Source organism: Pteronotus mesoamericanus, unplaced genomic scaffold (assembly GCF_021234165.1).
Source record: "Pteronotus mesoamericanus isolate MK-2021 breed Mesoamerican mustached bat unplaced genomic scaffold, CSHL_Meso_final contig_1018, whole genome shotgun sequence".
Taxonomy (NCBI): domain Eukaryota; kingdom Metazoa; phylum Chordata; class Mammalia; order Chiroptera; family Mormoopidae; genus Pteronotus; species Pteronotus mesoamericanus.
In genome coordinates this window covers 1840441-1861795 of record NW_026555002.1, presented here as the reverse complement: position 1 = coordinate 1861795, position 21355 = coordinate 1840441, and the positions used below count along the sequence as shown (strand labels likewise).

Sequence of the window (21355 nt, the reverse complement as noted above, 5' to 3'; positions counted from 1 at the left end):
GGTGGGCCGCGCTCACTCCCTGCCCCACACCCGGTGGTGAGGAGAGCGGTGTGGGCATGGTCTCCTGACCGGGAGCAGTGACAGGTGTCTTTGCGGTGCCAGTGAGGCCTGGCCCTTAGCTTATCCGCAGAAAATTTCTTCCTCCGCCTTTACCCTTCACGCCAGGTAGACAGACACACGTGTAGCAGGGGTACGTAAACCAGCAACACTGCCCAGGCGGCTGTGTGCTTGCGTTCACTCAGCAGGGATCGGGGCGGACCCCGGTCCCCACCTCTAGCAGAGCCGTTCTCACCTGGTGGATCAAATGGAGGTGTTCCCGCGCAGCACATCCACCACCAGTTCCATGTACCCTACGGACGGCGGAAGAGGGGCAGCTGTTTGGAACTGCCCTCCTGCCGTGTCTGCACGCACGGTGGTGGTTTTCTTTCTCCCTGGTGCTGCGGGAGGCCTCGTGCATTCCCCTCGGGGTTCTCATAGCACGTGTTTGTGTGTCTCCCCCACGTCCAGTCCCGGCTGACAAGCCAGAGCGAGGCCATGGCCCTGCAGTCGATACGGAGCCTCCGCGGGAACTCGCACTGCGTGGACTGCGAGACCCAGAGTAAGTGGGAGCCCAGTGGGGCGTGGGGCGGGGAGGGTCCTAGGGGCGGGGCCTGTGCGGTGGTTGGGGACAGTCTAGCCGAGCTGCACACATGGGGCTGACTTCTTTAGCTCCTGCAGCCCTGTAGCAGTTGGGGCCAGCCCAGGGCCCGCTTACAGGGTAGGGGTGGAAACAGTCTGAAGGCCAGGCTGCAAACCTAGCAGGTCGTGTAGCTGGAGGCAGACCAAGCCCTGGCTGCCTGCTGCATCTTCTCAGAGAACAAGGGAGATGGAGGGACCAGGATCAAGGACACAAAGAGAGGGCATGTTGTCAAAAGCTGTTATTTTTAAGTCGAAATACCAGTGTGGGTATTCTGAAAGGGCTGGGACACGTCCCATCCACAGAGTGACAATGAGCTGTTGGGCAAAGTACAGAGCCTTAACAGCGTGGGACCCCTCACGCTGGCTGTGCCCCTCCAGGAACCCAGCCAGGCCAGCAGTTGGGCGGGGGGGGAGCGATCTGGCTTCAAAGACGTCCGTCACAGCACTCTTTATGGAGCCAAATGTCGCAACATCCCAACGTGTGAAAATGAAGGACATGCTGGTGGGGCGATGTGTTCTCAGGGTGTCATCGTATGCAAACTGGGAGAGTCCCGTTAGAAGCTGCATTCGCTGTGGCGGAGAGACTTCGCGGTGCGCTGCGAACTGAAGGCATAGCCGGGCAGCAAGTGCCGGAGAGCCCAGGGCTCCTCCTTGGTGTCGGGGGCGGGGGCAGCGCCATGAGGTGCGTTCCAGCATGTGAACCCAGGTGTCCCTGCTGGACGGGGTCTCTGGTGATCGGGCTTCTCTGATGTCTCTATACGGAGCACGTGCGTCCTAGGAAATTGCCTGGCCTCCACCTCCCCCGCGCTGTCCCCCAAGCCCCACGCAGTTTCTTCCCGAGGAGAACTGGGGACGCTCTGCAGGTCCCTCAGGCATCATGGCTGAGCGCCACCCTTGATGGGGGTCCCGGCAAGAGCCGCAGGTCTCAGCCCAGGATCTGTCTGGAGGCAGGCCCTTCTCTGGGACGCGCGTGGGATCCGGGCTTCCGCATTCTCCGCGACCGCCTCTGGGCCTCGGGGAAGCATGGCCCACGCTCTCCAGAGCCAGTCCTGGGACCCCAGCCTGCAGCCTCCTGCTGGTGCAGAGCCTGCGCGCGCTCTCTGGACATCAGGAGCCTGAGGCCCGAGACGGAGGCAGGAGACACTCGGAGTCTGAAGGGCACGGGGTTCTCCCCCGGGTGCCGGACACGCAGAGGCACCCGCTGGGCTGTGGGGGTGTCCCTGGTCACGGCTGCAGGTGACACTTCGATGCTGACACTGCCGAGAAGTCACCCATCTGCTGGCGCGGAGGCCACCCCTGCAAGCGCCACGCCCGGTCTCATCGGTGGCAGTCCGGGTCGTGGTGTCACCTTACCCCCCGCCTGCCTTCAGTGTCACTGGTTTTCACAGCAGCCTGCACACGGCCGTCGGGTCATGTCCTGCGTGTGGCTGTCACTGCTCAGGTCACAGGGTTTGCTCCCGGCCGAGTCTCAGAGCTGCTGAAGCTCCCTGGAGCGCGGGCAGCAGCAGTGCTCCCAGCTCAAGGGCTGCTGTGACCATCAGGCCTGTCGTGCAGGGGGCGGGGCGGTGGGGTGGTGGGCGGGCTTCGGAACCAGTAGGAGGTTCTCGCAGCGGTTCCGGTGAGCAACACGGGGCCACATACACCAGCAACAGTGGGGACACTGTGCGGAGGCCCTGACCGCAGGCCTCAGCAGGGGGCCGCACGCGGGGACCGCACGCGGGGACGGGGCGGGAGGCTGGTGAGCCGGGCTCTGAACCCGGCTGCCGGGGCAGCGGGCTGGGCGCCTCTGGGGCTGTGCTTGCTGGAGCCTCTCGGGGGCTCCCCGGGGCACGTGGGGCCTGTCCCCCCCTCGCATGCCAGCGCACGCTGCAGCACCTGCGCCCCCTTAGGGCCTGGCATTGGGCTTGAGGAGGCCGGTCCCCTGGTGTGGGCACAAGCATCCCCAGCGGCCCCTGCCGCAGTGCAGGTCGGCACGGGCGCTGACTGCTGTTACTGTAAGCCCGGTGCTGTCCCCACGAGCCTGTCCCCTCCCTGCCCTAGTCCCCCTGTCTGCTCCCACCGCACCAGCTGTGCCCCTGCTCGGAACCGCCCGTTCCCTCGCACCTCTGTCCCCCCCGCCAGTGGCCCGCAGGCCTGTCCTCTGCTTTGGCCCGCCCGGTCCTCTGTTCACACGAGTCCGTGTTGAGGCGGGCCCTGGGGAGGCGGGTGATGGGGAAGGTGCTGTGGGCGCCAGTCGGAAGGCGGCCTGGTTGGGGGTGTGGCCGGGCGGGGGCCTCCCTGTGGCCCTGCGGTCTGCCCGGAGGTCACCCAGTGTTCTGCTTGCGTTTCCTCAATCCTTATTTCTTAATTGTTTTTATTTGGGGCATTTGCTTTCTCTTCCCAACTGGACTGCCGCCACGGCCACAGTCCTCTGTCCTCGCGTGTGCCCTCTGGTCCAGCCTCCTCCTTCCCGGGCAGGCGTTAGACGTTAAATAAACGGCTGGCTGATTTCCAATGAGTCCGCGCACCGCCATTCCTGGCCGTTTGCCATCTGTGGATGGTCCGGGGTAAACATGTTAGCTACCTGCTCCCGTGGTGGCTGGTGCTGCCGGCCCTTCAAGGGCACCTGGAGTAAACGCCGATCGTCCCTGGACGACCCAAGAGCTGCCGACGGCCAGGGTCAGCCCCACGTCTGTGGGCCGGCTGTGGGGGCCGGCATGAAGCCCACCCAGGGGTCCCAAGCTCTTCTCTGAGCCCATCTGTTGCCCTCGGCGCCATGTCACAAAGGCCCCCTACCATTCGTGCTGCTGGTCGGGGCCAGCGGCATGGGGCGGGGCCCCACCGTGGACCCGCCGCGCCGGGCGGGTGCCGGGGCTCACTCCTGCAACGGGCAGCGGGCTGCCTCCCGTTCGTCCTTGAAATGTGCCCTCAGGCCCCTGCTGTGACGAGCAAAAGCTCGGGGGTGCCTGCGGGCGGGGGGCGGTTGTGAGGATGTCCCAGCTTTGGGAATGACCGAGCCGCCCCGCGCCTGCAGCTGCGGGCAGCGGACACCGAGTCACACGCGACCCTTTCCCGAGGGCCTGCGCGCTCAGGGCTGTGCTGCTGCTGGAAGCACCGGGAGCTACGCGTCTCTGTCCCACCCACCGATCGCAGTTGTCGAGTGAAGAGGCGCTCAAGGCATTGTTTTGGCCAAAGCCAGATGTTGAAACAGAGCCACCAGCAAGCTCGATTTCTCAAGACCCCCAAAGCGGTGGCAACCAGTGGCCTGGGAGCGTCTTTGACACTGTGCCCCGAGGGAGGGAGGCTGGAGGCGAAGCCCGCCTGACTCGGTTTTGCCACCGAGACCCCAGGGGCAGGGCCTGCCTGGGGACTGTCTGACCGCATGTGGCGCCCGCCCCTCTCCCCACAGACCCCAACTGGGCCAGCTTGAACCTGGGTGCCCTCATGTGCATCGAGTGCTCGGGGATCCACCGGAATCTCGGCACCCACCTCTCCCGGGTCCGATCGCTCGACCTGGACGACTGGCCCATCGAGCTCATCAAGGTGATGCTGTCCATTGGGAACGAGCTGGCCAACAGCGTCTGGGAGGAGAGCTGCCAGGGACGGACGAAGCCCTCGCTGGACTCCACCAGGTAGGAGCCTGGGAAGGGGCGTGGCTTCAGGGCGTCCGGCCCAACGCCGGGCAGCCGGAGACAACCTTGACCACGGCCCCGGTTAGAGCTGCCCTGGCACCCTGTGGGTGTGCCGACGGGACCGGCGCAGGGACACCTGGGTTTAAAATCGGTCCTCAGCCAGTGTGGGCAATTTAAGCTTCTTATCTTCCTGTGTTTGTTGTTACACCTTGGGGACTCCCGCTCCCCCTCCTAGAAATGTGTTAAGCTTCTAACCTCATGACCACATCACTTTTAATTAGATGCGTCTCTAATAGGCATAAGCTGCACTGTTAACACCAATTGTGGGCTTTTGATTCTTTCACTTTGTTACGCTTAGGTCTTCGATAAGCATCTCCTCGACTGGTATACACACACAAAATGAGTTTATGGTAACGAAATCTATTTTATTTTGTCAAATATATTTCTAACACATTGAATCAACCCAGTTTGCCATAATGTACAGTCACCCCCCCTATTAATGTTAATTTCGCATTTATTTAGAGGCCGTTTAGTTTCTCATTTTTTATTTACAGCCATCATAAGCCGTTTTTGAGAACACATGCATATTTAATGTACTAAGAGGTGAGAAAATGGTATGTCTTCTGAGGAAGCCTAGTTCCTAGAGGCAGGACGGCCCCCCCACCCCTCCCCCGCCTCCACAGGCATCCTGAGCCAGAGGCACGGGCTGCGTCCCCCAGCTCTGGAGCGGGGTGTGGGGTCGCCGTCAGCGTTCGCCTCTGAGGTGTGCGGAGGGACGGAGGGAGACCGCAGGCCTCCCAGCTCGGGCACTTTGCAGATTTCTCCGGTTCGTTGGCTGGTGATCCGACCACGTGATAGGCCAAGCAGCAGCCTCTGGTTGGGCCACGGGTGAGGGGCAAGAAATGGCGTCCTTCCACTAAGTGGTGTCAACACTGAGAGTGGGCGGGTCTGGTTCATCACCACTGAAAAGTGAATTTCTGGTGCCCCCTTCGGTTCACTTGCGAGAATGAGGCTGGTGTGTGGCGGACCGCGCTCCGCACGCCAGGCGCTTACAGTGGGAGCAGCCGGGGCGAGGGGCGCGCCCCGATGCTTGTCTCTCGCCGCGGAGTTTGCAGCGTGAGCTCTACGTGTGTGAGTTGCCGCAGGTGATGAAAAAGGGCAACTGTCTCACAAACCGAACAGAGGAGGCACTTTTAAAAACATTTTATCTTGACTTAACACTAATGTAGAAATCGGCTGGGCACCAATTAGGAGCATTCTTAAGAGATTAACTCTTAATACCCATTTTTTTAATAGGTTTTTTAATAGTTTCCTTGGAAAGTATATGTAGGTCTGAAAATGAAAAACAAGTGGAAATTGGATTGAGTGTAATGTATGCGTACAGAAAAGAACAATTAAAAGGCACTGGACCCCTGGCCAGCATGGCTGTGTTGGTTGGAGCACTGTCCTGTCACCGAACGGCTGCAGGTTCGATTCCCAGCCAGGGCACGGACCTAGGTTGCCGACTCGATCCTCTTCCCAGGCTCCTATGGGAGGCAGCCGATCGATCGTTCTCCCATCCGTGTTTCTCTCTCCCCCGTCGATGTTTCTGTCTCTCCCTTCCTCTCTCTCTAAAATCAATAAATAAATGTCCTTGAGTGAGTATAAAAAAAAATTGCACCAGAAAAACACTGACCTCATGCATTTTGCTGTTAATGTATAAAAGAAGCATAGGTACCATGGTTAATGTCATGAATGAGAAAAGTTCGTTTTCTCGTCTGCCATTATTAGGAGCATTTAGGATGATGAGAAACAAAGATGTGGGTTGATGTTTTTTTAATGGTAACTATGTTACATCACTGTCATCGCCACTCCCTGCGAGGACCAGGTGTTCCATGTGCAGCTCGCGTGGAGGCCCAGCCCCTGGGCACTCGCCCTCTCCGACCCAGGGCCGGGCCACGGGCAGCACCTCTTGGTATTTGGGGGGGCAAAGCAGAGCGCTCCTTTCCCACGCATGGAGTGACTGCCACTGAGTCCCTCCTGTCCTTCGGTCACGTGCGTCCCCTAAAGAGCTGCTGAGTCGAAAGCCCTCTCCAAGGTGATGGGGGTGGCGGCATGGCTGCCTGGTGTTTCCAAAGGCCACTTCGGGATCTCGGAAATCTCTCTGTCGTGAAGGGGATGAACACACCGGACAACTGAATGTTTCTTTGCACCTCCAGCCACCCTCCCAGGGAGTCCTTTTTTCCCTAAGCCCTGCAGGTGCTCATGGAGCGCCTCCTCCTGGAAGACAAGCCCAGCGGTTGGAGAGCGCCCTTGCCGCCGAGGGGGCGGGGACTGGGCGGAGTCTGTGGCGGGGAGGGGCTCTTCCAGCTGTGGTGCCGGGAAGTACCCCCACCCCACCCGCGGAACAGCATCCCAGCTGGACTTTAAAACGTGGGGTGGTCTACAGACCCAGGGGTGGGGAGTGACCTAGGCAGAGGCAGGGAGGTGGAAGCCGTGGGGCCCATGGGCTGAGTTGGGAGATGAGCATGGTGCTCGTCACCCAAACCAAACCGAGCCAGGGCCTGGGAGGGCCTGGTGGGGGCGGGTGTGCACAACAGCACCGCCGGGTGCAGGCGGAGGGTGAGTCCTTGGGTCTGTCTGTGCGTTCCTGTGTGTTCCGCGCTTCCCAAGAGGGCCAGAGGCCGCCCGCAGCATCACTGGGCGGGGTGGGGACAAGGCAGAGACTGTGGTCCCGGCGCAGCAAGCTGGCCTTCCACACACTGACCACTGGAAAGCGCCTCGAAGTCACAGTCACTCACACGCCCCCGCCCCCGCCGCACTGCCCCCTGGGCAGCTGCTCGGAACGGAAGTGGGAGATGTGAGGTCTGGGCCGGCAACTTCACGGGGCCTTCTGTCTGTGATGTGGGAACTGGCGTCTGGCCTGGATCCCGCCCCCGCCCGCACTTGGTCTGCAGAGCCTGTGCTGACTGGTGCACACAGCTGGAGGGGTCTTTCAGTGTGGCCCTAAGGCGATCCTAAGAAGAAATATTTTGGTAAATTTTTCTCTCTAGCCAAGGAAAAGCCTAGTGCAATCTATCCAGCCTCGTTCTTTGAAAAGGGGCCCAGCTGTTTCCCCGAGAAGCTCTAGTCCATTCCAGCTTGTTCAGAAGATTCATTCTGACAGTGGGATATAATTAGAAATGCGCTTTCCGCCCCCTGCACACACGCTTGCGCGCACGCGTACACACACACACACAGACTGGGGACCTTGGGGGCGTAGGACACAGCAGATCCCGCTCCAGAGACACAGCCAGCCAGTCCCCAGAACCCACCGCGCACCGGGTTTTTGCAGACCTGCGGGTGAGTTGGGGAAACAGGCACCATCTCTGCGCCTCTGCCTGGCCTGGTGCCAGCTGCCCCTGCCCCCGATGAGGGCAGCTTGGCGGCCTGGTAATTGGTTCCAGTGAATCCCAGCCACCCTGAGAACTGCCGGTCAAACTCAGGCGGCACCGTGATCAATCGAAGCTGACGGCGGCGAGGCCGTATTGACTTCCCCTTCCCAAACCGGGGACCATTAGTCAAGAAAAGCATCTTTTAATTACTCCCAGGAAGAAAAAAAAATCCTTTTGGGCGGATTCTGCAACAACTGCCATTTTTTCCAGTGCATTCGATACGAAATGTATTGTCGCAGGAGGGGAGAGGGTGCGCGCCATCCCCCACCCCCACCCCCGCCCAGGGTGCAGTGCAGGTGTAATTTGGAGAAAGGAACGTGTGCAGGAGATCGATGCCGTAACAATTAACTCCACCTGCAGTGGAACCTGAGTTCCCCTCTCTAATTGCTATTGATACCATTTAAGCACACACTTAAAATATTGACTTTAAGCGGGGAGACACGGCGAGCAGCATTGGCTCGGTGGGGGGCTCACAGAGGGGCCGTCTGCTGTGCGCAGGGCTGGGCCTTCAGGGTCCTGAGCCTGTGGGCGAGAGTCACTCTGCCTAGTACGCTGCTGTTCGCGGCGGGGCCGGGGCCTCTGCTTCTGGTGTCAGGGCACACGTTGTGACCACAAGGAGATGTCACTGAGCTCCTTCGTGCCCCTGTGTCATGTGAAAGAGAAATTAGCTCGGAGACGGAGATGCTAACAGTCGAGTGTCTATGTCTCGAGTGAACGACCGAGTGACGGGTCGGCTTGGGTACAGCTGTCAGGTGCCCCTGCTGCCTCCAGGCCTCGGGTGCCGGGAGGGGATCGGGACTTGGGCGCTGCCAGCGCTCGGCAAGCTGTGTGTCCCCTCGCCCTTGGGCAGAGCCTGGGGGCTGGCCTGGGTCGCCGTGCGGGGTTGGCTTTTACTCACGCCTGAGGCTCGCTCAGCAGCATTCGCGCCTGACGGCAGTGAGCGTCCTTTCCTGCCAGGACCGGGCAGAGCACCCCCTCCCTCCCCGGGTGCCACGCTCCGCCCCGTCCCCCCCGCCCCGCATTTCTTCCCTCGCCTCCTGTCTCTGAGTCTCGGTGTCGGGTGCAGCCTGTGCAGATCCACAGGAACAGGCCGCCGGTGCGTTTCAGGGCAGGTGGCCTGTTTATGGGGTGGTTCAGAAAATCAAAGCCGCCCGGAGGTGGACAGCTGTGTCCGCGCTCCCACACGCGAGCCCGAGGGGAGCCCCGTGGCAGCAGCCCCCCCCGCCCCGCCCCAGAGCGTGCTGCTGTAGGGTGCGCCCTTCTCTCTCAGCGCCCTCTCTCTTCCTGTCGTTACGCACCCGTTCGCCTGCACACTGAAACTCCTCTCCTGTCCTTCACCTATAAAAAGATGTCACCTGGGGAGGAAGACCCGGGACCGGACGTCCGGGATCTGCGTGGGAGAGACGGATGCGCCCGGTGGCCCGCGTTCAGCCCTTTTTCAGTGGCGGAAGGCCACTTCCTCTTATTTATGCACATGGAGGTACCGAGAAAGGGGAAATGTATCCAAACTGAAAATAATTGGATCCCCACCGCTAACTCTGAGATATTAAAAGCAGCACCACTTGGCCGCGTCTTTGTCTCGCTAGGTTTGATCCTGAGATCACACTGCGGTCGTCTCGGGCTCCGGTTCTGGCCGAGGGACGCCCGGGTCCAAATGGGGCCTCGGGGACGTGAGTCCCCACAGCCCCAGGACTGTCTCCGCTTATTATTTTTCACCAGTTCTTGGCCTGCCAAGGTCAATGTTTTGTCTCTTTTGAGTGTCCCTCTATGCTTGACACCTTTTCCTATTTTCTTTCTTTAAAAGAAAAAAAAAATGGGCAGGGGGAAAAAAAGGACTTTGCGGTGATGACCAGAGCCCATCTGCAGTCGGGTGGCATCTGCTCCCCACATGTCACTTCCCTCATTAACAAGCAATCGAATTAATTAAATGCTACTCAGAACACGTATAACAAGCTACCGGCAGTGTCCAAATTAGCACTGATAATCAAGGATGATTTCCTTTATTATCCTGCTAAGTGGTGTGCAGGCTCTGATCTCCCTGTCTGCCCTCATCTATTTACATACCCCCAGCTTCTGCCTTTGGACGCGGAGGTTATCTTACCTAGTTAATTTGCCACGATCACCGAGCATGGCCGATGGATGCCCTGCCCCCCGCGCCTCCGACGTCGCGGCCCCCTCCCCGCCCGCCCTCCCCCAGCCCCAGCCTTTGTATCTCAAGCTCACTGATAAATTAAAGGCCACCCCTGTGGTCTCTCAAGTGAGTAATAGAGGCAGAAATTTCATTTTGCAACTGGCTGATTTAATGATCCAAAGGGTAATTAATGGCCTGATTATCTTAATGTTAAATATGTCCGGCAGCAATTACTGTGACCTCCCGCTTGTCAAGGTCCGGGCTGTGCTCTTCTTTCAATTAAGTTCTCTGGGGCTTAATGGTATGAATAAACTCCTCTGATTCTATCTTCCTGGACGGACGCGGAGGGCCGGGAGCCGGGGGCTCGTTCGGAGTTTTAATCAGCCGGTCTTGCACTCCTGCGATCCGAGTGAACAGTCGTAACAAGGGCAGCGTAACTTTGCGCGTCCGTGCGGAGCGCCCCCCGCCCCGCCCCCGCTCCCTTGCCGCGGTCGCCTCCTAGTCCGCGGCCCTGTTTACCGCGGGGCTCCGAGGGAGACTTGTGTGTGTGGAGGAGGCCGCCGTGCTCCGTGAGGCCCGTCTCCTCCGGTATAAATTATCATGTGAGCGCTGCGGTTTCCCGTTTGACAGGCTTAATTAATTGGCAGGAGCCCCCGAAAATGACAGTGCCACTAATTGCGACGCAGAGTGAATTCCTGTCGGCGCGCGCGCCTGGCAGCGGGCGTGCCCCGGCCCAGCCCGCGGAGGGAGCGGCCCGGCCTCCCGGCCCGGAGGGACGGGCAGGTTCCGGCCGGGCCGGCGCGGGGAGGGCGCAGGCACGGCGATCGCGTGCGGGCCTGACGTTTCCTGGTAGTGATGTTGGAACGTCCACGGCCCTGTGGACGCAGCTGCCACGCGGGGACCTCGGGTTTTACTTGAGATGTTTGAGGACGTGCAGCAGGCTGGCTCGGAGCCAGGCGCCGAGCGCCACGACTCACTCGGCGACCGCCAGGGCTGCGTCATCCTCGTCAGCACGGCACTAAACGGGCCTGAGTTTACCGGAGCTCTGTGCCCAGATCAGAAAGATCCCTCTATAAATATTAAGCCAATTAGGAAAATGTGCAAGTGAGAAGCGCAAGTGCATGAACACTGCCTCAAAAATAATCCCTGTGGGTGACAGCTGACGCCGGGTCCAGCCGTCCCTCCGCCGGGTCCGCGGGGCCAGGGAGCGCGGCGGGGGTCCGCGCTCCGGCGCCCGGCGCCGCCCCCAGCGCCCGCGTGAAGCTCTCGTCACAGAGCAGCTTTCATGGGAAAGGTGCATTCAAGGAGCGTCTCCGCGCGGTTGAGCAGAACGGGGTCCCTTCTTCGCGACCGACCGCACCTCACACTGCCTTTGACCCCGGTGGACAGCTGTGCTTCGGCGGGCTCGGGACAGCTGCCGCTGCCCAGGGGCGCCAGTATTAGTTTGATCTCACTGGGGACCAAACAGGTGCTGGGAGCCAGGTTTGCGGCGGCGTGGGGGGTCGGTCCAGGCTTGAAAATCACTGTCACGTCCGCGCTGAAATGTAGCCATGGAGACGATCAAAAAAGGGTTTTTTGGATTTTTTTTAAAGAGTTGTTATGATGACTGGTAGATGGAAATGCAAGTTGTTAGCAAGCATGAGCGGCCCGAGGTGCCGGAACATGTGAGCCTCTGTCCCTTCGTGAGCACATATGTAAGAATGTCACGTGCAGGAGGACCTGCGGAGGCCTGAATGGCGCGCCGCAGACGCCGTTCTGCACCAGGCCTGCGTGTGCTCTCGGGAACCGCCGCCCCTGCCTTGGCCCCGCCACCAGAGGGCGCGCTCTTCCAGCGGCGCTGTGGTCGTGGGCGCCCGAGACCTCCCTCCTCCAGGGGCCCGTTCTGCTGTCCTCTCCCTAAGGCTGAAGGAGACGGGCGAGAAGCCAGCCCGTGTCCCGGGTTGGTGGCCTGCCGTGTGCTTTTCCGCAGCCCGGAGCCCCCTGACAACACGGGATGACCCCCATTTTTTAGGTGAGAAGGATGAGGAGTTAAAGTCCTTGAGGGGCTTGTCTGGGGCCACACGGGGCTATGGGGCAGAGCACCTGACCCCACGATGCGAGTCTGTCACCGCCCCGGCGCTGCTACCATGCGTGTCCTCTTCCTGCTCAGCAGCAGGTGTCGTACACGAAGGCCCCATCCGAAGGTCGCGATCTGCCATGTTCACCAGCGCACGCCCGCCCCCCCCCAACCCCGCTTCTCCCTGGACCCCGGCTCACACTCTTGTTATCCACGTGTTTCCATGTACATACAGAGTGGGGCCAAGGTAGGTTTACAGTTGTTTGCATGGAAAACAAAACAATAATTAATAAATAATAACACAAGAATGAAGTCTGCATTTTGTGTGCTCACAACTAGAAACCTACATTTCCCTTAGGCTGTATAATCGCAGGCACATGTACGAATGTAAACTTACCAGGTGTAATAACATAACTGCAATGTCTTTCCGCTTGTCAGATCCGGAAGCCTCACTCACGGTAACTTAAAGAAGAGAACAAAGCGTCATTCATTTCAGTTTGCGTTCATGTGGCAAACCTGACCTTCTAAGTCACCCCATCACGTCCCAAGTCTTAATTCTCTGTGGTTGATGCCAGTCCTAAGGCACCAACAGAAACCAGCGCCGAGGCCTCCAGACCCCGGCGGGCGGGGGTGGGGGGTGCGGGCCCACGTGGGCACGAGGCTCGGGCCCCAGCTTTGGCAGGACCGCGCCCTCCTGCCCGGCGCGGCTGTGGCGATACCCGGCTGGCCTTCCAGGCCGCCTCGGGCCGTGCTCGTCGTCCGCACGGCAGAGCATGGAGCAGAGGGGACGCCAGGCACGGCTGCATGGCCAGCAGCATCTGCAATATTGATTTTTTAAAACCCAGGGCATTTACTCATTGGTAAGATGAGGCTAGCTATTATTTTCATCCACTCAGTCATGCAGATTTAATACAAAAGAAAATACGTGTGAAGTTTCCTGGGATCTTTTTTATTGGGAAACTCAGTCGGCTCTGTGCCCAGGTCCTGCGTGCTGGCGGTGACAGGCTAGTGGCCCTGCCGCCTGGTGCTGGGAGGGCCGCCGGCCTAGAGGGCGTAGGCGGTGCTCGTTTCGCTTTGCCTCCGTCGGGGGATTTGCTGCAACATCGGCCTCACCTGGAAGTGCCAGCTCCCGGCCACATGCAGACCCCTCAGTCCCCCTCCCGGTGCGGGCGCCCAGGGAAGCGTTAGGCTCTCCAGGAGATTCGTGCGCACAGCCACGTTCGGGAGGCACCGGTCTGCACCGCGCGGCGTAAACATGCCCGCAGCCCTGCCTGGAGTCCCCCACCCCCCCGCCCCCCGGCCCCTGTGTCCTCACCCAAGTCTCTGAACTTTCTTCCTAATTTCTTGTGACCCAGTTATGTGTCCTCTTTCTTCACTGGACTCTGATGTGACTGGGCACCTCCAACAGACCATCCCAGCACACGCAACAGCCCACAGAGAGTACCTCTGTGCCTGGTCCCAGCGCAAGATGATTATGCACTATGATCCAATGTCATTTTTCCCAGGAATGCAAGGTCGGCTTGATACCCAAAAATCAATCCATATCCTACAACACATTAGTGGAATGAAGGACAAAAGCTACATGATCCTCTCGCGAGACGCAGAAAACAACAGCTGACAAAAGCCAGTACCCTTTCAAATACCAACACTCAGCACAGCAGGCATGAGAGGCGGCTTCCTCAGCCTGCTGAGGGGCAGCTGTGGAAAACCCACCGCTGACGTCATGCTGGGTGTAAGGCGCTGAGAGTGTCTTCCCTCAGGTCAGGAGCAAGGCAAGGGTGTCCACAGGCACCTCCTTCCAACCCCGGATCCAGCCAGCGAACTGGGCAAGAAGAAGAAACCACAGGCTTCCAGATCAGAAAAGAACAGGTGAGGCTGTTTGCAGATGATACATTCTTAGGTATAGAAAACCCAGAGGAACCCGCAGTAAACTCTCAGAGCTAATGAGTGAGTTTAGCAAGCATAGGATCAGTATGCAAAAGTCAGCTGTGCTTCCACGCACTAGCAAGGGACAAAGTAAAGTAAAATTAAGGACATACTTCAATAACAGTCGCATCAGAGAGGATGATATGCGCAGGAATAGTTTCACCTGTGCCCTGAAAACTACAAAGCATCACAAAAAGAAAGTGAAAACGACCTAAGTAATTGGCAAGACATCCAAGTTCATGGATTGGCAGACTTGATATTGTTAAGACAGCAGGACTCCCCCAAGCTGATACTTAAATTCAGAATCACAAATGTGTTTTACAGAAATAGACAAGCTGATTCTATAATTTATATGGAAGTTCAAGAGACACTCCCCACCCAGATAGGCAAACCAATACTGAAAGAGAGTAACAGAATTGGAGGACTCATGCCTACCAATTTCAAAACTTGCTACAAAACTCTAATAATCCAAGGACAGGCATATTGATCAATGAAACAGAATTAAGATCCCTGACGTGAGCCCATACATCTGTGGTTAACTGATTGTCAACAGAGATGCTAAGGAAATCCAGCGGGGAAAGAGCTGTCTTTTCGACGGGTGCGGGCACAGCTGGAGAGCTGCGTGGACGAAGGAGGTCGGACCCCTTCTCGTGCCGCATTCAAACGTTAATCCAAATGAACCCGAGACCTAAGTGTGAAAACTAGAACCATAAAACTTCTAAAAGGAAACAGAGACATGATAAAGCAGAAACTACAAAATAAACATAAATTAGACATCAAAATTAAAAATTTTAGTGCTTCAAAGGACAATGTAAAAAGAGAATGAGTGAAAATATTTGAAAACCACGTATCTAGTAAGAGCCTAGTATCCAGAATGCATAGAGAATGAGTATAGTTCAGCAGTAGCAGCCAAATAACCCCATTTGTAAATGTGCACGGTATCAGAGGGGACAGTTCTGTGAAGAAGGCGTCCGGACAGCCCAGCAGCACCTGGAAGGGTGCCGGACACCAGTCCTCAGCACAGCGCTGGCCCCGCAGCCCGGCCCGGGGCAGACGCCTGAGGGGAACGCGCGCCTCTGCGCAGCCCCAAGTGCGGGCGCAAGGCGCCCGCCTTCCCGCAGCTCGGGCCGGGGACAGTGCGTGGGGTGCCCAGGAAGCGGGAGCGACGTGCGGGAGGCGCGGGTCCGCCCGGTGGAATGTTGTTCAGGCACCGAAGGGAATGAAGTGCCACGCGCCACAGCGTGGACGAGCCTTGACAGCATCGCAGTAAGTGAAGGGAGCCGGGTGCCCAGGCTGCGTCTCAGGTGATTCCCTGGCCGCCGCCGCCGCGGGCAGACAGGCGGGGGGAAGGGCAGGGCTGCTCTGGGGACCGGGGAACAACCCGATTTCTGTGGCGGGAATGCTGCTCCCAGACTTTAGAGTACACTAAAAACCACAGAAGCACGCACCTTTAAAGGGTGAATTTTACAGTATATGAATTGTGCCCGTTTAGAAAAAAAAAAAACTAGCCCTGGCTGATGTGGCCCAGTGGGTTGAGCACCGGCCTGCGAACTGAACAGTCACCGGTTCAATTCCCAGTCAGGGCACATGCCGGAGCGGGGCGGGGTGTGTGTGCGCGCGCGCGCACCCCACCCTGCTGTGCGCCCCTCACCCCAGACATTCCCCGGTCGCCGTCCAGCTCGCCTTCCTGGTGGGAAGCAGCCAGGGACCTGGTCTTTCCCAGGTTAGATTGGGTTCTGCCTCTTCTATGTAGTACAAATAGCACTATGTGGAATGCACAGGTCTCATGATTGACTTCCAGCCCTCAAAAAATGTATTGAAAAGGATTGTGCAGTTTTGACTACTTTCAAAGGAATGTCCAAAATATAGTTCCTCTTCTACTGTTTTTAAATTTAAATATTTAATCACTAAGACCTAGGAGCGTCATACAGATCAGAAGCACCTCAGCTGGATCTGGTGCTGAGGCTGAGGCTCAGGTTCAGTGGCCAGGACCACATCGTAGTTTACGCGGAGCCGCTGTGTGGCCGCGCTGCCCGACCCCTGTGAGCCTCAGCTGTCCCACCTGCGAAGTAGCGCTCGCTATAGTGCCGGCCTCACGGGCGGTTTGGAAAGCTCAGGGGCCCTTTCCGTGACACCGTGCTGAACCACCCGATCTTCTAAATGAAGGTCTAAATTCTAGAGAACTATCACCTATTCATTTTTTCTTTTTAAGGAAAAGATCACCGGGGTTTTAAAGGGGAAACATTTTCTAAGGGTTCAGATCCTTTGGGTTCAGATCCCCTCGTTTCAAGTTCAACAAGCTCATTAAAACGTCAGGACACAGACGTGCTTGCTACCATGGCCTGAATCAAGTGGGCGGTTCTTTCCTTCAGCATCAGCAGCTGTACCCTGTCCTTTGCCCGTCCCCTGTGACAGACAAGAAGGGCACTTCTGGGAAGACATTGCAGTTATTTTGCCATGACGTCATATAAAATAGCATGTTACTATGCGCCCAATCCCATGGTCAAGCCCAAGAGAACATACCAGAAGGGAACGAAACACGATTTCTTCTCTGGTTCCGGGGAAGCAGCCTTCTCTCTCGGGCGACGCCCCCGCGTCCTTTGCAGTGACCTACGTGTGAGGCGAGGCTCAGGAATCGGGTGATTTCCAGGTGCGGACACAGAGCCCGGGAGCGGCGACCGCCCCTGGGGTACTTCGTGCCGTGTCCAAAGTGTCAGCCCCTGGGCTTCGAGGGCGAGCCGTGGGTGTTGCCCTGCTGCTCTGGCAAAGGGCAGGGCGCGTGGCGTCTCCTGGAAAACGGAGGGGCTCTTACCAAAATCAAAGCAGTCGCCGCAAGTCAACATGCAACATCTAATAGGTAGAGAGATAGTTACGTTTCTTAACTGAGGCTGCCTCTTATTGGTCTGGGTTTTCGGGGAAAGTGCCGCAGCCCCTCCCTCGCTCCCCTCCCCACTGCCGATAACAGGGACCTGGGGGGAAACCTTTCTGAAAGGAATTTGGCAATATGTCTGGGTTCTTCCTGGGTCAGCGGACCCACGTGGTGCGTGCAGGGCGTGAGAGAGGAGGACAGCGCGGTACGGGCCAGCCGAGCACTCCCGGCTGTCCCCATGGGCCCTCCTGGGGTCCGTCCCTCGCCCTCACCAGGTGGAGCCGCCGGAGGCCATGCTATTAGAGCTCTGCCTGGGCAGAGCGCCTGGTGCGAGGGGCGGCCCCCACCGACGACCTCTGTGGCTTCGGGCCAGTTGCCGTCGGGGCCCCCGAGAGGAGGTCTGCTCTGGGGCCTGAAAGCGGCGGGTGGCACCAGGGCTCCCGGCACCCGCAGCCCGCTGGCTTTCCCCCACGTCCCCGTGTGGGTAGAACGCCGAGCCTGGTCACAGGCCTCGCCCAGTCCTGAGCTGGTTCCCCGGGGCCCTGCAGGCAGAGCCTCAGGCGTGAACTGCCTGTGCCCTCACCTTGAAAATACGTCCCCGGTCTGAAGCTGTCGTAAGAGCCTGACTGGGATGTGTCCAGACTCGAAGTCTGTGTGGCCACGGCTCTCCCGGGCCAGCAGAGCCATCCGCCTCTGTCTGCCCCCACCAGGCGGCCCGCCCCAATGGCCCCCAGCATCACACCCTGGCCTTCGCCCAGACACACGGCTGGTGTAACTGCCCTGGTACTGGCCAGCTGTTGTGTGTACCTGCTGGCTTGTTTCCAGGAAGATCGGGGCTGATTTCCCTGCGGGCGAATTCCCTGCGGGCGGGCCTCAGAGGGGACAGGGGCGGTGGCGCAGAGGTTATGGGCTTCCCCGGGAACAGGTAGCTCATGATTCTCGACTTCCAGACAGTCTTTCAAAGTAGGCAGCCCTCCTTCTCGTTAAAGACCCGGTGACAGTTTCATTAGAGGTTTGTCCCAGTGTCCTTGATCGTGAGTCCTCTGCAAGCTGGTCCTTCTACAGCAGCTGCTAGGACGGAGCAGCTGGGCGTAGTGGGGACCCCAGTGAGAAACCCGGGCTCTGGGCCCACCTCAGTGACAGATCAGTGCAGGTCACGCGACCCCCTGACATCGTGTCCCCTGCAAAGGGAGAGGATGAGCAGAAGACCACCAAGGAGCCCCTTCTGCATGAACATCTGCAGTTCTGTCTCCTCTGCCCCCGTTTTTAATCAGCTGTGAAAGGCCCAGCGTCTCTTTGGTGTGAATTAGTCTGACAGTAGATGGAAGACACTCCTCTAACCCTTGTTGCAGTCACTCTAACGGTCTCTTCCGAAGGCAGTGACTTCCTCGGGCCGTGGCACACAGACTCCGAGGTGCCAGTTCCCGTTCTGCATTCCAGGACGCTAACGATCAGTTTGTGGCTGGCACGACACAGGTGTTCTTAATTTCCAAAAATTTAAACCCAGCAATTTCAGGTTCATTTAAAAAATCCAAAGAGTCCATTTGCTCTTACTAGATAGTAGTCTACATAAAATCTACCACCTAAATACAGCTGGTGTTATTCTGAACAAAAACAGACGTGTGGAAATGTTAGTGAAAATTTTCATTGAATTAGTTGAACGGTGACCAAAAATTACTTCAAAGTGCCCCTTCGGATGAATGTTTTACTTGTAGTTCCCATTTTCATTTGCTTAACAGCGTCTGTGGAACAGACGTAAAGAGGTTGAGTCCTTTGTGGAAGGAGCAGGACGCAAACGACCCACGTAGCCCGTGCGTTCGTTTATGTGCCGCACCTGGAGAGGCCCGCCTGGGCCGCAGACGGCCGCCTGGGCGTGGGGAGGCGGCGGACGGGCTGCCGTGGACCCGCAGACACGAGGGGCCTATGAGGGGCGATGGAAATGTTGTGAAACTGAATTGGGTGATGGTTGCGCAACTCTGTGTACTGACTAAAAATCGTTGCGTTGTATAGTTAAAGCAGGTGGAGTTGGCAGTATGTAAATTAGGCCTCCATAAAGCTCGTGGGGAATCAAAAAGACTTCGTCGTAGGCACATATGGCCGGGGCTCCCAGGTTCTGACAAAAACAGACAAACAGAGGCGGGGCGGGGTGGGGGGCAGGAGGCGAGGCACAAGGGGTCCTGGGCTGCAGCTGTCACACGAGCGTATTTCGCTTCAGCGTGAGGACATGGAAACGGAAGCCAGGTCTCTTTCCTGGGTCGTCACAGCCCTGCGGGTAAATACGGAGCCCGCTATTTATAAACGTGGGCGTCCCCAGCACTGGACGTGGCCTGCAGGCTCCCTCCCGGGAGCCCTGGGCGGAGCACGTCCCCTCCGCAGCTGCAGCAGGCCTGTCGCCTCGTCGGGCTCGTCCCAGGCCTGGGCAGGGTCCCTGCGTCTCCCCCAGGTTCTGGGCGGGGCCTCTGAGGCTGAGGACAGCCATTCGAATTGCCCGGCGTGTCACAAAGATGCCACCATGGGTTGTAGGTTCGAAAGCTTGTGTTGGAGACAGAAACCAGTCAGAGGCTTCTGGATGGCAAAAACGCAGCGGCGGCCGTGGGGCAGAGGATGGCGGCGGCGCGGTGACATCGCACAGGGCCCTGGCCAGAGGAGGCCGCCCCGCCCCTCGCCGAGCTCTCCCGCCAGTCGCGGTTCTCTCAGGAAGCCGGCGTGTCCAGCCTTTCGGCATCTCTGGGCCACACATGAAATACCCAAACACTAACGCGAACTGATGAGCCAAAAAAAGGTTTAAGTAAATTTACAATTTTGGGTTGGGCTGCACGCATAGCCACCCTGGGCTGCGTGCCGCCTGCAGGCCACAGGTGGGACACCCCCGGGCCGAGAGAGTGAAAGTGAGGTGGTTTGCACAGTCGGGGGAATACTGGGGAGATGGCTGGGTCTCAGGAACGTCTGCTTCCTGAGTGTCTTAAACATGGGCCACCACCTTCCCAGGCCTTCTTGGCCTGAGAGCCTGGGGGCGGGGGCGCAGCTGTGACTTCCACTGTGTCCTCCTGGGAATTTTATTTCCCACAAATGACAATAGCTGTTTCTGGATAAAGGGGTGTGAGAAATGAAGGAAACAAAAAGAAAGTGGCTTCTTTCTGGTGTGCACAATTTCACAAGCCAGTAAGAGGCAAAGGCTGTGTGCCATGAACATCCCAGGCAAGCGTGGTGCTTCCCAAACTCACCTGACCACGGAGCCCTTCCTGAAGAAATACCTGTGCAAGGTCAGTGTGTCCTGTAGACTGAGCGGTACACAAGTGCACGCCCGTGCCTGTGAACCCACCCCCAGTCTGTCTGTGCGCGCTCACGCAGCGTCTTCCTACACAACAGCGGTGAAAAGGAACGACACCTTAAACAAGTTGAAGGCTTAATAGGTAGAGAGATAGTTACGTTTCTTAACTGAGGCTGCCTCTTATTGGCCCGGGCATCGCTGTGCCGTGAGCCTCTTTTAGAGTCATCTCTGAAAGCATTCTTTTGAATGGTGTCCTAGTAACTCGTCCCATGAGTGTGTTGTCACGTCACCATTTGCATTTGGACATTGGAAACATTCACAGACAAACACTAGTGAATACGGGGGTGAGCATGTCTGCGGATTCAGCTTATGAAGGATCTTAGGACTCATGGTTTTCCGAGGGTGGGTTCCTCGAGGGAGCCTAACCGGGTCAAAGGTTGTGGTCTTGAGGAATTTAATTAGCGTCATTGCATTGTGCTACTGAAGGGTGGTCTCCCCGACACACACACACATCCTTCCTTCCTTCTTCACTGTACGCCCTCGCGCCCCTGAAGCCAGTCCACGTAATCACTTCAGCCTCCAGGTCAGGAGCCCACAGCACCCCTTTCTTTGATGGGGACACCTCTCCGCCGCCTAACTGCTCTGTCAGCCAGGCTTCCCCAGAGGAAGAGAACCAATGGTGCGTATGTGCACAGAGATTTATTGTAAGGGACTGGCCTGCGATTATAAAGGCTGGCAAATCTGAAGTCTGCAGGTTGGACACTCAGGCAGAAGCTCATGCTGACGTCTCAGGCAGAATTCCTTCTCTAGGACACCTCAGGCAGTTGCTTTGAACAACGTCGACTGATCGGACGTGGCCCACCCATGTTCTCAAGGGCGAGCTGTACTTAAAGGCGGCTGATCATAGATGACAGTAACCATGCACGCAATCCCTAGATGCCTACTTGATGAAATCACGGGGCATCACAGCCTGGCCAGGAAGACACAGGAAACTGACCATCACACTTGCGGTGGCTCCAGCTGCCCAGAGAATTCCATCCCAGCAGAGGCTGCGCAGCCCAGACACACCCTCGCCTGCACAGCCTCAACCTTCTTATTAAAAAAAAGACAAGAGAACAACAATTCTTGCCCCACCTTCCACTAGATTATTGTGAAACTCACTTGAGAAATGCCAGGGGGTGCACTTCTGAACTCCACTGCGTTTAAAATTGCGTCACTTTTTATGTCCTGTTTTTATACCTATGGTGTTCCTTCCCCTTGACCGAGAGCTTTTCTGTGTGTCAGGATCGCGGTGAAGTGCTGACCAGTTGCCAGGCAGACACCATGTGTCCTGGTCAAAAGCCACCAAATCATTAACGAAGGCTTCTCCAGTGGAGGCACACGGCCGCCACCGTGAACTA

General features: G+C 57.8%; 1 protein-coding gene across 4 annotated transcripts in view; it reads left to right on the top strand.

The window, feature by feature from the left end:
• AGAP1 (ArfGAP with GTPase domain, ankyrin repeat and PH domain 1) overlaps positions 1-21355 on the top strand; it is a 415191-nt gene that overhangs the window by 369535 nt on the left and 24301 nt on the right. For all 4 annotated transcript variants that reach the window (XM_054571257.1, XM_054571253.1, XM_054571255.1 and 1 more), the window contains 2 exons: positions 508-598; positions 4067-4289. In XM_054571257.1, the coding sequence (XP_054427232.1) occupies positions 508-598; positions 4067-4289 (314 nt within the window). The remainder of the gene's footprint in view (positions 1-507; positions 599-4066; positions 4290-21355) is intronic.